This window comes from Erythrolamprus reginae, chromosome 11, assembly GCF_031021105.1.
Source record: "Erythrolamprus reginae isolate rEryReg1 chromosome 11, rEryReg1.hap1, whole genome shotgun sequence".
NCBI lineage: Eukaryota > Metazoa > Chordata > Lepidosauria > Squamata > Dipsadidae > Erythrolamprus > Erythrolamprus reginae.
Window position 1 is genome coordinate 34,146,161 of NC_091960.1, and position 20,458 is coordinate 34,166,618.

Consider the following 20,458-nt stretch of genomic DNA (forward strand, 5'->3'; position numbering starts at 1 on the left):
TCTGGAATCAGTTCCCCCCCGGAGATCAGAATTGCCCCCCACCCTCCTTGTCTTTCATAAACTCCTTAAAACCCATCTCTGCCATCAGGCATGGGGGAACTGACATATCTTCCCCGGGCCTATACAGTTTATACATGGTATGTTTGTGTGTATGTTTGCTTTTAATAATGGGGTTTTTAGTGTTTTTTAAATTATTAGATTTGTTTTTACAATGTCTTTGTTATTGCTGTGAGCCACCCTGAGTCTACGGAGAGGGGCGGCATACAAATCTAATAAATAATAATAATAATAATAATAATAATAATAATAATAATAATAATAATAATTTTTCCTTCTCTTCTCTTCTATCTTCTCTTCTCTTCCCTTCTCTTCTCTCAACCAATGTACCCTCTAATTTTTTTTCGGTGTGGGCGGAAAAGTATAGTGTCTGAGCGACAGTCCCTTTGGGACTGGGCGACATAGAATAAACAGATAGATAGATAGATAGACAGACAGACAGACAGACAGACAGACAGACAGACAGACAGACAAATAAAAAACCCACCCTGTTTTGCCTCAGAGAATTTCAAAATAAAATACTGTACTGTGTGTCTATAACAGTGAGCTCATAATAGGGCAACTCTATCAATATCAAAATGCCACTTAAATAGTTGAGCTAGTTTCAAACTAGATTTTTATTTTCTTTCCCTTCCTTACTCCCATTCTTTTTCTTTCTCTTTTCTTTCCTCTCTTTTTTCTATCTGTTTCTCTCTCTTCCTCTCTTCCTCTCTCTCTCCTTCCCTCTCACTTTCCCTCTCGGCTTCTGGGGAGGTTTGGAAAACTCTGAGTTGATGATGATTTCTAAGTGAGCGATTGCTCACTGCTCAGCTTAGAGGGAACTATGCTCTCAACTACTTTTTCTATCATGTCGGAACCACTTTCACTGGCTTACGCCAGAGTCGTTGCAGTTCGATTTTTAGATCTTCGTATTTCACTAATTTCTCTAGCTGCTTCTCCTCAATTCTGCTGTCTCCTGGGATTGCGATGTCGATGATCCATACTTTCTTTTTCTCCGCAATCAGGATGTCTGGTGTGTTATGCTTCAGAATTCGGTCAGTCAGAAGTCGGATGTCCCACAGTAGTTTTGCTTGCTCATTTTCGACCGCTTTTTCAGGCTTATGATCCCACCAGTTCTTTGCCACTGGGAAATGGTAGTTCCGGCACAAGTTCCAGTGGATCATCTGTGCCACAGCATCGTGTCTATGCTTGTAGTCAGTCTGTGCAATCTTTTTGCAGCAGCTGAGTATGTGATCGATTGTTTCATCTGTTTCTTATTTTCTCTTCTCTTCTCTCTCAACTACTTTTTCTATCATGCCGGAATTCAGATCGCCAGAATTAAGGGTCGGGTGGGGGAATCTTAAAAGATCAATACCTCGCCGCCACCCTTTAAAGTAGCTGCCTCTTTTGTCATGACTGCACCATTTTCATCGCTGACGGTGCGATCCAAGAAAAAAAGATACAGCGGCTTTGAAGTCGCAAGCACCGAGACATCTTTCTGGAATCCAATCCGATGTGTTATGCAGCTCTAACTGGAAATGCAAATCTCAGATTCTGACTGATGATGGAAGCCAGGCGTGTTTTGCATACTTAACACCTCCAGCAACTATTTCCTTATTCAATGGCAATCTCCCAGGGGATCCTCCCAGGTCTGGAAGCAACTTGTCTCCCTTTGCCTACCTTGCATATAATATTAATTCATAATGTAGACCGGTTCTCTCCCATGGTGGCCTAGACTTATATATGCAAATCAGTTTAGCTGTCTTGAATTAGAAATATAGAAACATAGAAGACTGACGGCAGAAAAAGACCTCATGGTCCATCTAGTCTGCCGTTATACTATTTCCTGTATTTTATCTTAGGATGGATCTATGTTTATCCCAGGCATGTTTACATTCAGTTACTGTGGATTCTTCCTTCCTTCCTTCCTTCCATCCTTCCTTTCCCTTCCTTCCTTCCTTCCTTCCTTCCTCCTCTTCCTTTCTTCTCTTTCTTTTCTTCTTCCTTTCCTTCCTTCCTCCCTTCCTCATTCATAGAAACATAGAAGATTGATGGCAGAAAAAGACCTCATGGTCCATCTAGTCTGCCCTTATACTATTTCCTGTATTTTATCTTACAATGGATCTATGTTTATCCCAGGCATGTTTAAATTCAGTTACTGTGGATTTACCAACCACGTCTGCTGGAAGTTTGTTCCAAGGATCTACTACTCTTTCAGTAAAATAATATTTTCTCATCTTGCCTTTGATCATTCCCCCAACTAACTTCAGATTGTGTCCCCTTGTTCTTGTGTTCACTTTCCTATTAAAAACACTTCCCTCCTGGACCTTATTTAACCCTTTAACATATTTAAATGTTCCGATCATGTCCCCCCTTTTCCTTCTGTCCTCCAGACTATACAGATTGAGTTCATTAAGTCTTTCCTGATACGTTTTATACTTAAGACCTTCCACCATTCTTGTAGCATCACGTTACCTATATTCACACACTTTGTTAAGCCACATTTTCTTGTATAAATGTATAAAGTGTTGGTGATGCACCTACAAAGCCCTATATGGCATCGGACCAGATTACTTATGGGACCACACAAATCCCACGGCCAGTTAAGTCCCACAGAGTCAGCCTCCTCCAGGTCCCGTCAACCAGACAATGTCGCTTGGCAGGACCTAGCGGTAGAGCCTTCCCTGTGGGGGCCCCCCAGAGATTCATACTGCCCCCACCCTCCTTGCCTTCCGCAAGAACTTGAAGATAATTAGCCCCTGACCGATGAATGGAATGGATGCTTGATCGTATGAATTAGAGTGATTTTTAACAAATTTGAATTTTAGACTAGCTACTTTATATGCTGCTCAAAAAAATAAAGGGAACCACTCAAATAACACATCCTCGATCTGAACACATGAAATATTCTCATTGAATCCTTTGTTCTGTACAAAGTTGAATGTGCACAACAGCAGGTGAAATGGATGGTCAGTCAGTGTTGCTTCCTAAGTGGATGGTTTGATTTCACAGAAGTTTGATTTACTTGGAGTTATATTGTGTTGTTTAAGTGTTCCTTTTATTTTATTTTTAGCAGTATATTAAATATTGGATTTAAGATATTGTTACTGTTTTTTATATGTTGTAAGCTGCCCTGAGTCCTTGGAGAGAGGCAGCATATAAATCCAATTATTATTATTATTATTATTATTATTATTATTATTATTATTATTATTATTATTATTATGTCAGTACAACAGAGCAAACGAGATCATCACTATGCTGGATTTCATATTTCATCACCAGTCGGGCGCTTCCCAAGCCCCTAGGACTGCGTGATGTAGTGGTGAATTATGTTTGCCGATCCCAGTAAAGCAGCCTTTTGCAATTGACAGATGGAGATTTTGTCAATTCCGATGGTTTTCAAATGTCCGCTGAGATCCTTTGGCACTGCGCCCAGCCACTTTCACGGGCTTATGCCAGAGTCGTTGCAGCTCGATTTTTAGATCTTCGTATTTCACTAATTTCTCTAGCTGCTTCTCCTCAATTCTGCTGTCTCCTGGGATTGCGATGTCGATGATCCATACTTTCTTTTTCTCCACGATCACAATGTCTGGTGTGTTATGCTTCAGAATTCAGTCAGTCGTTTTGCTTGCTCATTTTCGACCACTTTTTCGGGCTTATGATCCCACCAGTTCTTTGCCACTGGTAAATGGTAGTTCTGGCACAAGTTCCAGTGGATCATCTGTGCCACAGCATCATGTCTATGCTTGTAGTCAGTCTGTGCAATCTTTTTGCAGCAGCTGAGTATGTGATCGATTGTTTCATCTGTTTCTTTACAGAGTCTGCTTTACAGATTGTCTGTTGGTTTTTAAAATTATTTATGATGATGATGATGATGATAATAATAATAATTATTATTATTACTACTACTGCTACTATTATTATTATTATTTTTATTATTAATCCTTCCATTACCACCAATGCCATCAGAACTGACAAAGCTTCTTGGATGAGAAGCAAATCTTCCTCTTCCTCCTCTCAAGGGGGAGAAGAAAAAGACATTCGGTTTCCTTTGCAAGGAAAAAAATGCACTTTTGAGACAGGAGCAAACGAACTTGCGAAATCTTGTCAAGAAAACCGCAGGGACTTGTTCAGGCGGATGCCACGAGTCGAAAAACAAAACAAAACAAACCATGCCTCAAACCCACAAATACACAACAAAAGTAAATGCCGATAGCAGAGAGGCCCAAGGTGGAATGTTATCCCAGCCACCCAGGGAAAGCCCTCCGGGAGTCCTCCGGGAGTTGGGTGGCATATAAATTAAATAATAATAATAATAATAATAATAATAATAATAATAATAATAAACATAGAAACATAGAAGACTGACGGCAGAAAAAGACCTCATGGTCCATCTAGTCTGCCCTTATACTATTTCCTGTGATTTATCTTAGGATGGATATATGTTTATCCCAGGCATGTTTAAATTCAGTTACTGTGGATTTACCAACCACGTCTGCTGGAAGTTTGTTCCAAGGATCTACTACTCTTTCAGTAAAATAATATTTTCTCATGTTGCCTTTGATCTTTCCCCCAACTAACTTCAGATTGTGTCCCCTTGTTCTTGTGTTCACTTTCCTATTGAAAACACTTCCCTCCTGAACCCTATTTAACCCTTTAACATATTTAAATGTTTCGATCATGTCCCCCCCTTTCCCTTCTGTCCTCCAGACTATACAGATTGAGTTCATTAAGTCTTTCCTGATACGTTTTATACTTAAGACCTTCCACCATTCTTGTAGCATCACGTTACCTATATTCACACACTTTGTTAAGCCACATTTTCTTGTATAAATGTATAAAGTGTTGGTGATGCACCTACAAAGCCCTATATGGCATCGGACCAGATTACTTATGGGACCACACAAATCCCACGGCCAGTTAAGTCCCACAGAGTCAGCCTCCTCCAGGTCCCGTCAACCAGACAATGTCGCTTGGCAGGACCTAGCGGTAGAGCCTTCCCTGTGGGGGCCCCCCAGAGATTCATACTGCCCCCACCCTCCTTGCCTTCCGCAAGAACTTGAAGATAATTAGCCCCTGACCGATGAATGGAATGGATGCTTGATCGTATGAATTAGAGTGATTTTTAACAAATTTGAATTTTAGACTAGCTACTTTATATGCTGCTCAAAAAAATAAAGGGAACCACTCAAATAACACATCCTCGATCTGAACACATGAAATATTCTCATTGAATCCTTTGTTCTGTACAAAGTTGAATGTGCACAACAGCAGGTGAAATGGATGGTCAGTCAGTGTTGCTTCCTAAGTGGATGGTTTGATTTCACAGAAGTTTGATTTACTTGGAGTTATATTGTGTTGTTTAAGTGTTCCTTTTATTTTATTTTTAGCAGTATATTAAATATTGGATTTAAGATATTGTTACTGTTTTTTATATGTTGTAAGCTGCCCTGAGTCCTTGGAGAGAGGCAGCATATAAATCCAATTATTATTATTATTATTATTATTATTATTATTATTATTATTATTATTATTATTATGTCAGTACAACAGAGCAAACGAGATCATCACTATGCTGGATTTCATATTTCATCACCAGTCGGGCGCTTCCCAAGCCCCTAGGACTGCGTGATGTAGTGGTGAATTATGTTTGCCGATCCCAGTAAAGCAGCCTTTTGCAATTGACAGATGGAGATTTTGTCAATTCCGATGGTTTTCAAATGTCCGCTGAGATCCTTTGGCACTGCGCCCAGCCACTTTCACGGGCTTATGCCAGAGTCGTTGCAGCTCGATTTTTAGATCTTCGTATTTCACTAATTTCTCTAGCTGCTTCTCCTCAATTCTGCTGTCTCCTGGGATTGCGATGTCGATGATCCATACTTTCTTTTTCTCCACGATCACAATGTCTGGTGTGTTATGCTTCAGAATTCAGTCAGTCGTTTTGCTTGCTCATTTTCGACCACTTTTTCGGGCTTATGATCCCACCAGTTCTTTGCCACTGGTAAATGGTAGTTCTGGCACAAGTTCCAGTGGATCATCTGTGCCACAGCATCATGTCTATGCTTGTAGTCAGTCTGTGCAATCTTTTTGCAGCAGCTGAGTATGTGATCGATTGTTTCATCTGTTTCTTTACAGAGTCTGCTTTACAGATTGTCTGTTGGTTTTTAAAATTATTTATGATGATGATGATGATGATAATAATAATAATTATTATTATTACTACTACTGCTACTATTATTATTATTATTTTTATTATTAATCCTTCCATTACCACCAATGCCATCAGAACTGACAAAGCTTCTTGGATGAGAAGCAAATCTTCCTCTTCCTCCTCTCAAGGGGGAGAAGAAAAAGACATTCGGTTTCCTTTGCAAGGAAAAAAATGCACTTTTGAGACAGGAGCAAACGAACTTGCGAAATCTTGTCAAGAAAACCGCAGGGACTTGTTCAGGCGGATGCCACGAGTCGAAAAACAAAACAAAACAAACCATGCCTCAAACCCACAAATACACAACAAAAGTAAATGCCGATAGCAGAGAGGCCCAAGGTGGAATGTTATCCCAGCCACCCAGGGAAAGCCCTCCGGGAGTCCTCCGGGAGTTGGGTGGCATATAAATTAAATAATAATAATAATAATAATAATAATAATAATAATAATAATAATAATAATAAACATAGAAACATAGAAGACTGACGGCAGAAAAAGACCTCATGGTCCATCTAGTCTGCCCTTATACTATTTCCTGTGATTTATCTTAGGATGGATATATGTTTATCCCAGGCATGTTTAAATTCAGTTACTGTGGATTTACCAACCACGTCTGCTGGAAGTTTGTTCCAAGGATCTACTACTCTTTCAGTAAAATAATATTTTCTCATGTTGCCTTTGATCTTTCCCCCAACTAACTTCAGATTGTGTCCCCTTGTTCTTGTGTTCACTTTCCTATTGAAAACACTTCCCTCCTGAACCCTATTTAACCCTTTAACATATTTAAATGTTTCGATCATGTCCCCCCCTTTCCCTTCTGTCCTCCAGACTCTACAGATTGAGTTCATGAAGTCTTTCCTGATACGTTTTATACTTAAGACCTTCCACCATTCTCGTAGCCCGTCTTTGGACCCGTTCAATTTTGTCAATATCTTTTTGTAGGTGAGGTCTCCAGAACTGAACACAGTATTATTCCAAATGTGGTCTCACCAGCGCTGTATATAAGGGGATCACAATCTCCTTCTTCCTGCTTGTTATACCTCTAGCTATGCAGCCAAGCATCCTACTTGCCTTTCCTACCGCCCGACCACACTGCTCACCCATTTTGAGACTGTCAGAAATCACTACCCCTAAATCCTTCTCTTCTGAAGTTTTTGCTAACACAGAACTGCCAATGCAATACTCAGATTTAGGATTCCTTTTCCCCAAGTGCATAATAATAATAATAATTATTATTATTATAATAATAACAACAACAACAACAATAATAATAAAGCAAACAGATGCCTACTTAGGAATCTGATGGAGGCAAATGATGAAGTTAGTGACAATTGAAAGGTATAATTAAGGTATAATTTAATATTTCATGGGAGAAAACAATGGACTTGTACAGTGGTCCATATACATCAGTCTGTGTCCATGCCCAAAATTTCTTTCTTTCTTTCTTTCTTTATTAGATTTGTATGCCGCCCCTCTCTGTAGACTCGGGGCGGCTCACAACAACAATAAAACAATTCAAGACAAATCTAATAATTTAAAAATGCAATGCCCTCCCCCTGCACATCCAATACTGAATATGTATAATTTTAGGAGAGCTGTATGTTTGTGTGTGTCTGTGTGTTTGTGTATGTAAACACACAGTTTATATAGTGGATAGTGTATATTTTGGGGTGCCTTTGTGTAATATGTATGTACACATACGGCATATATACATAGAATTAAAAGTATATAAATAGTGCTATTATAATACTGTTTTTATCGTTGTTGTGAGCCGCCCCGAGTCTTCGGAGAGGGGCGGCATACAAATCTAATAAATTGAATTGAAATTGAATTGAATATTTTGAAAGTTCAGTAATAGTAATAAATAGATGGGGAAATTGTATCTCTTTGAGGCGAGGAGAGGCCAGGCGCCCTAACCCAAACTCTTGACGTGAGTGACGTCAGATTGGCCACCTGTAAGCCAGCCACATGATCTTTAAGCCCCCTCCCGGTCACATGATCGTCAAGCCACTCCCACTTGTCTGGGAAGTCACACCCACAAAATAAACCACGCCCACAGTGTGGTAGTAAAAAATGTGGTGGCCCTTCACTGGTCTAAGCACTATCACTATTGCTATTCTCAGCCTTGTGTGGACTTCAATGTATCCTGGCTGGGAGAATTCTAGGAGTTGAAGTCTCAAAATTTCCAAGTTTGAAAAACACCAGACTAGGAAATAAAAATGAAGCAGGAGAAACTCTTGTCTTACCAAACAAGGGCAACACGTCTGGAGAGTCATACAATAAACAACAGATTGGAAGAGGCCAGACTCTCCACGATTGACCTCTCCAGGTTCCTAAGAGGCCAGTAAGGGGCGTACATAAGTGCACCGGTGTGCCTTTCGTCCCCTGTCCAATTGTCTTTCCTTTCTGTCACTTATTATATATACAGTGATACCTCGTCTTACAAACGCCTCGTCATACAAACTTTTCGAGATACAAACCCAGGGTTTAAGATTTTTTTGCCTCTTCTTACAAACTATTTTCACCTTACAAACCCATCGCTGCCGCTGGGATGCCCCGCCTCCAGACTTCTGTTGCCAGCGAAGCGCCCACTTTTGCGCTGCTGGGATTCCCCTGAGGCTCCCCTCCATGGGAAATCCCACCTCCGGACTTCCATGTTTTTGTGATGCTGCAGGGGAATCCCAGCAGGGGAATCCCAGCAGCGCAAAAACGGGCGCTTTGCTGGCAACGGAAGTCCGGAGGTAGGGTTTCCCAGCGAGGGGAGCCTCCGTGAAATCGCAGCATCGCAAAAACACAGAGGTCTGGAGGTGGGGTTTCAAGGACTTAGGTGTTTTTGTGCTGCTGGGATTTCACTGATGCTCCCTTCACTGGGAAACCCCACCTCCGGACTTCTGTTGCCAACGAAGCACTCATTTTTGCGATGCTAGAATTCCCCTGCTGGGATTCCGCTGCAGCATCGCAAAAACACAGAAGTCTGGAGGTGGGGTTTCCCATGGAGGGGAGCCTCAGGGGAATCCCAGCAGCGCAAAAACGGGCACTTCGGCTGGCAAAAGGGGTGAATTTTGGGCTTGCACGCATTAATCGCTTTTCCATTGATTCCTATGGGAAACATTGTTTCATCTTACAAACGTTTCACCTTAAGAACCTCATCCCGGAACCAATTAAGTTTGTAAGACAAGGTATCACTGTATTTTCTTTCTTTCATATATCCTCTCCTCTAAGTTCACTTTTACCCTTATATATATTACTACATGTATGTATTTGTGTATTGGACAAATGAATAAATAAAAATAAATAAAAAATATCCCGATTCCCCAAAAAAGAAGACTTATCGTAGTTTGCAAATACTGCGCAATATCCTTAATTTTATTAGCAAAATAACCACCGGGATCCTCCAGAGAAAATTAGAGCCTTATATGGGAGGGAGAGATTGCAAATGTTTTAAGATGGCCTTACAAAGACCTTCCTCTCTAACCGGGCTCTGCATTTTTCTGCATCTGCTAAAAACAGAAGGATTTAGACAGGCAGAAGCTCAGTGAAAAAGAATGTGCTTTGCATGTTGATGGTTCCAAAATTAAGTGTAATAATAATAATAATAATAATAATATTTATTTATTTACTTACTTACTTACTTACTGACTGACTGACTGACTGACTGACTGACTGATTGATTGATTGGATTTGTATGCCGCCCTTCTCCGGAGACTCGGGGCGGCTAACAACAGTAATAAAACAACGTACAATAATAATCCAATAAATACTAAAAATGATTTAAAAACCCATTAACATAAAAAACCAAACATACATACAGACATACCATGCATAAAATTGTAAAGGCCCAGGGGGAAAGGGTATCTCAATTCCCCCATGCCTGGCAGCAGAGGTGGGTTTTAAGTAGCTTACGAAAGGCAAGGAGGGTGGGGGCAATTCTAATCTCTGGGGGGAGTTGGTTCCAGAGGGCCGGGGCCGCCACAGACAAGGCTCTTCCCCTGGGTCCTGCCAAGCGGCATTGTTTAGTCGACGGGACCCGGAGAAGGCCCACTCTGTGGGACCTAACTGGTCGCTGGGATTCGTGCAGCAGAAGGCGGTCCCTGAGATAATCTGGTCCAGTGCCATGAAGGCTCTATAGGTCATAACCAACACTTTGAATTGTCACCGGAAACTGATCGGCAACCAATGCAGACTGTGGAGTATTGGTGTTGTTGTTGTTGTTGTTGTTGTTGTTGTTGTTGTTATTATTATTATTATTATTATTATTTATTAGATTTGTATGCCCCTCTCTGAAGACTCGGGGCAGCTCACAACAATAATAAAAAACAATATTATAGCGAAACAAATCTAATATTAAAAAAGAAGCATATAAAACCCTATCATATTTAAAAACCAAACAACAGTATTAGATTTGTCCTGCATGCTTTGCTTCTTAAATTGTACCTTATGAGCCACCCTGAGTTTTCGGAGAAGGGTAGCATACAAATATAATGAATAATAATAATAAATAAATAATAACTTTTTGCCATTTCCAATTAAAATGATAAAGTAATAGACGTAGAAAAACACCATATTTTTGGAATATAAATCTGCTTACCAGTATTCATCTGGCTAGTGTCCTTAACCAGCACATTATTTTATCCCCTGGTTAGGGCTTTAAAAAAACTTTATCCGCAGAGAGTAACAATGAAAGAGCTTGCAAGCCATTAAGAGCTGGGAACATTGTTAACAACTGGTTAGGGCTGGAGAGAAACTTATTTGGAGCAAGTAATGTGCCGGTTAAGGGTCTGTTCTGGGTCCTATTCTTTTATTCTTTTAATATGGGAAGGTTTGGTAGGGAAGGTTTGCCTATTTGCCGATGACTGTAAAGTGTGCAATAGGGTTGATATTCCTGGAGGTATGGTAAATGATTTAGCTTCATTAGATAAATGGTCAAAGCAATGGAAACTGCAGTTTAATGTTTCCAAATGTAAAATAATGCACTTGGGGAAAAGGAATCCTCAATCTGAGTATTGCATTGGCAGTTCTGTGTTAGCAAAAACTTCAGAAGAGAAGGATTTAGGGGTAGTGATTTCTGACAGCCTCAAAATGGGTGAGCAGTGTGGTCGGGCAGTAGGAAAAGCAAGTAGGATGCTTGGCTGCATAGCTAGAGGTATAACAAGCAGGAAGAGGGAGATTGTGATCCCCTTATATAGAGCGCTGGTGAGACCACATTTGGAATACTGTGTTCAGTTCTGGAGACCTCACCTACAAAAAGAGATGGATAAAATTGAACGGGTCCAAAGACGGGCTACAAGAATGGTGGAAGGTCTTAAACATAAAACGTATCAGGAAAGACTTCATGAACTCAATCTGTATAGTCTGGAGGACAGAAGGAAAAGGGGGGACATGATCGAAACATTTAAATATGTTAAAGGGTTAAATAAGATTCAGGAGGGAAGTGTTTTTAATAGGAAAGTGAACACAAGAACAAGGGGACACAATCTGAAGTTAGTTGGGGGAAAGATCAAAAGTAACATGAGAAAATATTATTTCACTGAAAGACTAGTAGATCCTTGGAACAAACTTCCAGCAGACGTGGTTGGTAAATCCACAGTAACTGAATTTAAACATGCCTGGGATAAACATAGATCCATCCTAAGATAAAACACAGGAAATAGTATAAGGGCAGACTAGATGGACCATGAGGTCTTTTTCTGCCGTCAGTCTTCTATGCTTCCAAGTTAGAGCAATGAAAAAAACCCTGCAAATACTTAGGGCTTGGAAAACATTGTTCGCATAGAGAAACGATGAAAGAGCCTGCAAGGTAAGATCTGGGAAGATCATTAGCAGCTAGTTAGGACTGGGGGGAAAAGCTACGTTCAAAGTATAAGACTCACTCAAATTATCAGCCTCTTTTAAGGAGGAAAAAGGTGCATCTTATACTCCAAAAAATACTGTAGCTCTTTGCCTCGAAACCTATAGGATTAGATGCACTAAAAGCATTCAGCTGATCTTTTCTACATAATACTCAATTCTATTTTACTAGATTACTGAATAATTAGTCTAGATTTCATTAACAAAGTTGTGGAATAAAATATCTTCCAATATGAACAACAAAACAATGCCTTTATTTTTTATTTTATTTTCTTGTGATCCAATGTTGCACTTATAATTATTGTGTTTCTGCCATCAATTTCATTTTAAATTCTGCACACTGCTCAGAGTTGCTTTGACAAGGAGGGAAGTATTATGTCTTGAAACAAATAAGTGACATTTAATGAAATTTAATTCTTTATGGGTTCAAGAACCGGCGTATTAATTTCCCATTAACTTCAAGTAATTTAATAATCATTTTTAAAACTGCAGCAATTGCAGAGTTTCTAAGAAATGGAAATTTGTGAAAGCTTTTTCAAGCCACTGAAAATCCGGTCTACATAATTGAATTTTTTCCACAGACTGCTGCAGCTGCAAAGTTTCTGCAAAAAAACTCGGTTCATATAGGAATGCATTTATTTATGTATTTATTTCCCACCTTTATTTATATAAATAAGGCAGCAAAACATATTAGGTACCCACTTCCGTCCAATTTCCCCATGACAACAACAACCCTGTGGGGTAGGTTGGGCCGAGAGAGAGGGACGGGCCTCTCCCAGAGAATAGGTAGAATTGATTTACTACCTTTACTAAGGTATAATTGGGTTCTTATATTTGGAAAGGAAGGCATGGCTTTACCGAGATCTCAAAAGAATAGATTCAAACTTGCAACAAGTTTCAGAAAATTTTCAGGAAAGATCTACACAAAATACACCGCTCAAAAAAATACAGTGGTACCTCTACTTACAAACTTAATTCGTTCCGTGACCAGGTTCTTAAATAGAAAAGTTTGTCAGAAGAAGCAATTTTTCCCATAGGAATCAATGTAAAAGCAAATGATGTATGTGATTGGGGAAACCACAGGGAGGGTAGAGGTCGTTTCCTCTCAGGAGATTCCTAGAGAGGCCCCACAGAGGCTTCTCCCTGCCTTTTCTGGCCCTGTTTCCTCCCAGGAGATTCCTAGACAAGTGGAAAATGGTTCTTGAGAAGAGGCAAAAAAATCTTGAACACCCGGTTCTTATCTAGAAAAGTTTGTAAGTAGAGGCGTTCTTAGGTAGAGGTACCACTGTAAAGGGAACACATAAACAACACAATATAACTCCAAGCATAGGAAACTTCTGTAATATCAAACTGTCCACTTAGGAAGCAACACTGATTGACCATCAATTTCACCTGCTGTTGTGCGCATTCAACTTTGTACAGAACAATGAGAATATTTCATTCATTCAGATCGAGGATCTGTTCTTTGAATGTTCCCTTTATTTTTTTCCAGCAGTATATTAAGCCCGTGTATTGAACTAGGTATTATTATTATTATTATTATTATTATTATTATTATTTAGATTTGTATGCCGCCCCTCTCCGTAGATGCAACCCCTTACAATCCACAATTTGCTGGATTCCCATAAAACTAAGACTGCCCCATTATGGCTTATGGTAACCCAGGTTTTAGCCCCCCTCCCTCCCACCCACCCACCCAATTCTTGCTGGAATAAACAAACCAGATGTGTCAGAGCTTCAAACCTCTGCTTGCAGGAGTCCCGTCATTACAATTACCAACCAGCTGCCTCCCAAATTGGGAGTTGAAGTCCAAAAACTTTGACTCCCAAACCCCCAAAACCTCTTCCCCAAACGTTTGACCTTTGACAGTCTGCTGTCAACCTCACCCCATTCCTGAGAGGTCTGTAAGAGGTGTGCATAAGCACACCACTGTGCCAACCACCCCTGTCCTATTATCCAAATTTATCGGTACTTACTTTGTTTTTTGGTTTATGTTTATACCAATACTTGCTATTATTGTACATGCTTTGATAAACTTATTTGTTTGTTTGCTTGCTTGCTTGTTTATTTGTTTGGACTTATATGGACTTATTTGGATTCCGCTAAACTAATAATTCCCTCAACACTGTCAAACTATTTACTAAGTCTGCACTACTATTGCCACTAGTTTTTTCTCCTCATTCCTCCCACCCATCTCCTCCCACTTATGACTGTAACTTGTTGCTTGTATCCTTAAGGTTTTTATTACTATTGATTGTTTCCTGATGGCTTATTTGACCCCTATGACAATCATTAATTGTTGTACCTGGTGCTTCTTGACAAATGTATCCTTTTCTTTTATGCACACTGAGAGCATTTGCACCAAAGACAAATTCCTTGTGTGTCCAATCACACTTGGCCAATAAAATTATTCTCTTCTCTTCTCGCAGTTAAACTGGGTTCACACATCACACTAAGTTTGTTATCTTTATTATTATTATTATTATTATTATTATTATTATTATTATTATTATTATTATTATTATTCTACTCTACTCTATATGCTGCCCAACTCTTGAAGGACTCTGGGCGGCTCACAGCCAAATACAAATAAATACAACATAAAATCTCCTAAAACAGTTTGAAACTTTCTGGGCCTAGAAAGCCTAGAACTAAGACGCCTTAAACAAGATCTAAGTATTGCCCACAAGATCATATGCTGCAATGTCCTGCCTGTCGGCGACTACTTCAGCTTCAACCACAACAACACAAGAGCACACAACAGATTTAAACTTAATATTAACTGCTCCAAATTTGACTGTAAAAAATATGACTTCAGTAACCGAGTTGTCGAAGAATGGAACTCATTACCGGACTCCATAGTGTCATCCCCAAACCCCCAACACTTTACCCTTGGATTATCTACGGTTGACCTATCCAGATTCCTAAGAGGTCAGTAAGGGGCGAGTACAAGTGCACTAGAGTGCCTTCCGTCCCCTGTCCTATTGCTCTCCTATATCTCCTATACCTTTCTTCTATTGCTATATCTCTTCTTCTATTCTTTCATTGATATGTTCTATTACTATACCTTCTTTTCTATTATTTCTTAGATATATTTTACTATGAGTATCTCCTCTATAACCTTCATCATGTATTTTACTATGTATATAGATATATACCCACTAAAACCCTCATTGTGTATTGGACAAAATAAATAAATAAATAAATAAATAAATAAATAAATAAATAAATAAATAAATAAATAAATAAATAAATAAATAAATCTAAAATCAACAATCAAGCAGATAAACAGTTAAGAAAAACCATGCATATCTCTTGCATGTACGTATGATTGATTGATTGAGTTAGTTAGTTAGTTATTGGATTTATATGCCACCCCCTCCCTATATATGTATGTATGTAATAAATAAATAAGGAAGGAAAGGAAGGAAGGAAGGAAGGAAGGAAGGAAGAAGGGAGGGAGGAAGAAAGGAAGGAAAGGAAAGAAGGAAGGAAGGAAGGAAGGGGAAAATCGGGTTTATGGTTGAACTTTAGCCCTTTAGGGGGTGGCGCGGGGACCCCACAGCTGAGCCTTCCAACCCAAGTCCCTCTGGAGCAGAACCCAAGCGGAGCCTCCGGGCCAGGGCCAGCGCTTGGGGCGCCGGGGACTCACCCGCGTTATAGAACCGGCCGAGGCTGTCGGAGTCTCCCAGCATGAGGGTCCCGAAAAGCACCGTGTCCAGCTCCGTGGCCGGCACCTCCGCGCAGGCTTCCCGCAGGCACAAGAAGGGCAGCGGCTTCTCCCGGTCCTCGGTGACCACGTAAACCACCCGCAGCGCTCGGGTCCTCCCGCCGCCGCCGCCGCTACTGCTCCCACCGCCGCCGCCGCCTTCTCGGCAGCCCTGGCCGGCCAGCTGGGCGAGCGGCTTGCTTGGCGTGAGCGCCATGGCCAGCGTGTCCTGCCACAGGCTGCCGGCACGGCCCGGTCTGGCGTCCGCCGGGGCTTCCATCCCGCCTCGACGCCGGCCGGTCGCGGCTTCCCACGAGCGCGCCTCTTCGGCCATTCAGAAAAAACACCCGACGGACATCAAAGCGACCGCGACAGCCAATCGGGGGGGCGGCACTTTCTCTCTTCCACCCTCGCACGCGCGCGCTGGCCACTTTCCCCTCCTGTCTCCCTTTGCGGACAAACTTTCCCAGCTGGTGGCGCGAGGCGGCCCACGTGGCTTCGGGCGGCCCCACCCGGGCGAGAGCGGGGGCGTTGGGCGAGCCGAGGCGCCCCGGGGCAGCTGTGGCCGTCGGAAGCCTCGCGGGGATCGGCTCGCCTTTCCTGGGCGCTCCTCGGGGCGGGGAAGGCGGGCGCACCAACCGCTGGCGCAATCCGGGCAAAGGGCCCCGGCTGGGTGTCTTCTCCCCGCCGCCTTCCCCGGTGGGGTGGCGAGCCCGGCCGCCCCGGTTGCGCAACGAGGGAGGCCGGCCGGGCAGGCGAGCAGGCAGGCGGCGGCGGAGGGGAAGAGGCTCCTCCCGGCCCGGCCTCTGGATTCCAGCCGCCGCCCGCCTTACGGCTCCTGCCTGGCAAGCGCCGGCCCCGAGTTCCGGGAAAGTTGGAGCGGCCGCCGCTGCCAGATCGGAGGGTGTGTCTCTTGGCCGGGGGGGGGGGGGGGCTGGGGGCCCCGCAAGGAACAGCTGGACGGCGGCGGCCTCTGTGGGGGACTTTTGAGTTTCATCTCGTCCCATCCCCCCAACCCCGTGATAGTGAACTTCCCTTTCTTGCTTTCTTCCTTCTTTTTCTCTCCTTCCTTCCTTCCTTCTTCCCTCCCTCCCTCTTTCCACCTCCTGCTTGCCTGCCTTCTTCCCTTCCTTCTCTCTCTCTCCTTCCTTCCTTCTCTTTCCCCTTCCTTCCTTCCCTCCTTTCTTCTCTTTCTCTCTCTCTCATTCCTTGCTTGCTTGCCTGCTTCTTTCTTTCCTTCCTTCCCTTTCTCATTCCTTCCTTCCGTCCTTCCTTCTCTTTCTCTCTCTGTCATTCCTTGATTGCTTCCTTCCTTCCTTCTCTTTCTCATTCCTTCCTTCCTTCCCTCCTTTCTTCCTTCTCTTTCTCTCTCTGTCATTCCTTGCTTGCTTCTTTCCTTCCTTCCTTCCCTCCCTCCTTCCTTCCTTCCTTTTTTAAATTAGGATTTTAAAGATTGTTTTAATATACAATTGGATTGTTATTACTGTTTTCTGTTTTTGTACATGCTGTGAGCTGCCCAAAGTCCTCGCAGAGAGGTGGCATACAAATCCAATTAAACCTTTAAAAAAATATATATTTTTCTTTCTTTCTTTCTTTCTTTCTCTCTTTTCCTCCCTCCTTTCCCTCTCCATCTCCTCCCTCCCTTTTTTCTTCCTTTTTTCTTCCTCTCTCCTTCCTTCCTTTTTCTTTTTCTTCCTTCCTTCCTTTACTCCCTCTTCCTTCCTTCCTTCCCTTCTTCCCTCCATCTCCTTTCTTCCTTTTCTTTTTTCCTTTTCTCTTCCTTTCTCTCACTTCCTTTTTTCTCTTTTTCTTCCTTCCTCCCTTCCTCCCTTCCTTCCTCCTCCCTCCCAACTCAACCCCCCTGCCCTATATTTTCTCATGACTGCTGTCTACCTTTATCTGTTGGATCTTTGCAGCCACCATTGTAGTCCTAAGAGAACTCACACTGAGCACCTTGTCGTGGTACGTTTGGTCATAAATAATTGCCCCACATTCATACAACATACAAGCCACCCAAATGAACCCCTGGAGCCTGTCAGACTCCAAGGTTACACCTAACCCAGTGTGAGTGGAGACACTGTGTTTACAAATGATTTGGTTAAGCTGTGGGGTGAATGCTGTCTTGGTTCTACTACAAAGAACTGGTGGGTCTGTGGTTGAGGAAATTATATCCTTGCTCTAGAGAGAAAAAATATGTGAAAGGTCAGCACCCATCTGTGCAATATTTAATTTTAAATTCTTCACTCTGAGATGAGAATGGGAGTGGAAAATATGAAACGAAGCTGCCAATTCTCCAGTTGTTTTGCATCTGTATCTCTCATCACCAGCCAATATCTGCAATAATTAGGAAAGGTAGAAGCTTGCAGAGAGGTGCAATTCCAGCAGGTTCTCACAGGTTCTGGAGAATTGGGAGTGGAAAATGTGAGTAATTTGAGTAAGGAGCTGGGTGGCGCAGCAGGTAGAGTGCTGTACTGCAGGCCACTGAAGCTGACTGTAGATCTGCAGGTCAGCGGTTCAAATCTCATCACCGGCTCAAGGTTGACTCAGCCTTCCATACTTCCGAGGTGGGTCAAATGAGGACCCAGATTGTGGGGGGCATAGGCTGGCTCTGTTAAAAAGTGGTATTGCTAACGTGTTGTAAGCCGCCCTGAGTCTAAAGAAAAGGGCGGCATAAAAATCTAATTAATTAATTAATTAATTAATTAATTAATTAATTAATAAACACATTAATAAATTAATAAATTAATTTGGAGAACAGGCAAATACCGTCTCTGGCTGGCCCAGACTAGGGTGGCAATGGAGATTTTTTCAATATCTTTCCCCTGCCACGCCCACCAAGCCACGCCCACAGAATCAGTAAGGGTGGGGGGGATTTTGATTTTCACTTCTGTGCAAGACATTGCATCACCAGAATAGTTCCGGCTCATTGCCATATTATTTTCATTAGCTGGGATCACTTATTACACTAAATAAAATTTTGATCACAGGACCACAGGAATGCCCAGACTGTTGTAAATACAAGACCAGTCATAAATATTTTATTTATTTATTAGATTTGTATGCAGCCCCTCTCCGTAGACTCGGGGCGGCTCAGAGCATACAATAAGACAATTCATAACAAATATAATAAATTTAAAAAACATTAAAAACCCCATTATTAAACCAGACATATACACAGACATACCATACATATATAGGCCCGGGGGGAGGGAGGGGGAATGCCTCAATTCCCCCATGCCCGATGGCAGAGGTGAGTTTTAAGGAGTTTACGGAAGGCAAGGAGGGTGGGGGCAGTTCTAATCTCTGGGGGAGCTGGTTTCAGAGAGTCGGGGCTGCCACAGAGAAGGCTCTTCCCCTGGGTCCCACCAGATGACATTGTTTAGTCAATGGGACCCGGAGAAGGCCAACTCTGTGGGACCTAACTGGTTGCTGGGATTCGTGCGGCAGAAGGCGGTCCCGGAGATATTCTGGTCCAATGCCATGAAGGGCTTTATAGGTCATAACCAACACTTTGAATTGTGACCGGAAACTGATCGGCAACCAATGCAGACTGTGGAGTGTTGGTGTAACATAGGCATATTTGGGGAAGCCCATGATTGCTCTCACAGCTGCATTCTGCACGATCTGAAGTTTCCGAACACTTTTCAAGGGTAGCCCCATGTAGAGAGCATTACAGTAGTCGAATCTCGAGGTGATGAGGGCGTGAGTGACTGTGAGTAGTGAGTCCCAGTCCAGATAGGGCCGCAACTGGTGCACCAGGCGAACTGGGCAAACGTCCCCCTCGCCACAGCTGAAAGAGCTTTTTTTTCACTGGGGTAAATTTGGTTAGTCTTTAAATGAATCGCCATAAGCCACGAGTCTGTGGAGAGGGGCGGCATACAAATCTAATTAATAATAATAATAATAATAATAATAATAATAATAATAATAATAACAACAACAACAACAACAACAACAACAACTGCAACTACCTGTCTGGGGTGGTTAACGCACCACATACTGGAAGAGTGTTTGAGAACAGTGCGGTCAGGGGATAGGGAAAGCAAGTAGAATGCTTGGCTGCATAGCTAGAGGTATAACAAGCAGGAAAAGGGAGATTGTGATTCAGGAGGGAAGTGTTTTTAATAGGACACAACACAAGGGAGTAAGTAGGTAGGAGAAAGAAGAGTGCAAGAGAGAATAAGGGTAACTGGTGTTGGTTAAGTTAACAGTAGAATAAGATGTGGATTCCTAAACAATGGATAAAAAATGAGTTATTATATATGTTGTAATAATAATGATTATTATAATAATTTTCATTATAATAATTATAATAATAATTTATTAGACTTGTATGCTGCCCCTCTCCAAAGACTCAGGGCAGATACTGGATAATACTGGAAGATGTATACATGTGAATTTGTTCTGTGGAGAACAATTTAAAAAATTGAGAAAAAAAACCTTCACAGAATTATCCAGCCAGCAAACTTGTGCTATGGATCGAATCCTCTCCACTTTTATCTAATGTTGGTTTGTTTGTTTGTTTTGTCAGTTACGTATTGGTGGTATACAAAGATATAACAACGTATCACATGTTTTTGCTGAATTTTTAAAATTAAGGCTAGCGCTATTTTGGCCTTGTTCTGGCCTCATCAGCTAGCCATACCCTTACTGGG

At 41.9% G+C, this 20,458-nt stretch overlaps 1 protein-coding gene across 1 annotated transcript in view; it reads right to left on the reverse strand.

The window, feature by feature from the left end:
• MAP3K6 (mitogen-activated protein kinase kinase kinase 6) overlaps nucleotides 1–16,538 on the reverse strand; it is a 105,065-nt gene extending 88,527 nt beyond the window's left edge. The window contains exon 1 of the mRNA XM_070764158.1: nucleotides 15,747–16,538. Coding sequence (XP_070620259.1) covers nucleotides 15,747–16,137 — 391 coding nt within the window. The 5' untranslated portion in view covers nucleotides 16,138–16,538. The remainder of the gene's footprint in view (nucleotides 1–15,746) is intronic.
• Between the last annotated feature and the right edge of the window lie 3,920 nt (nucleotides 16,539–20,458).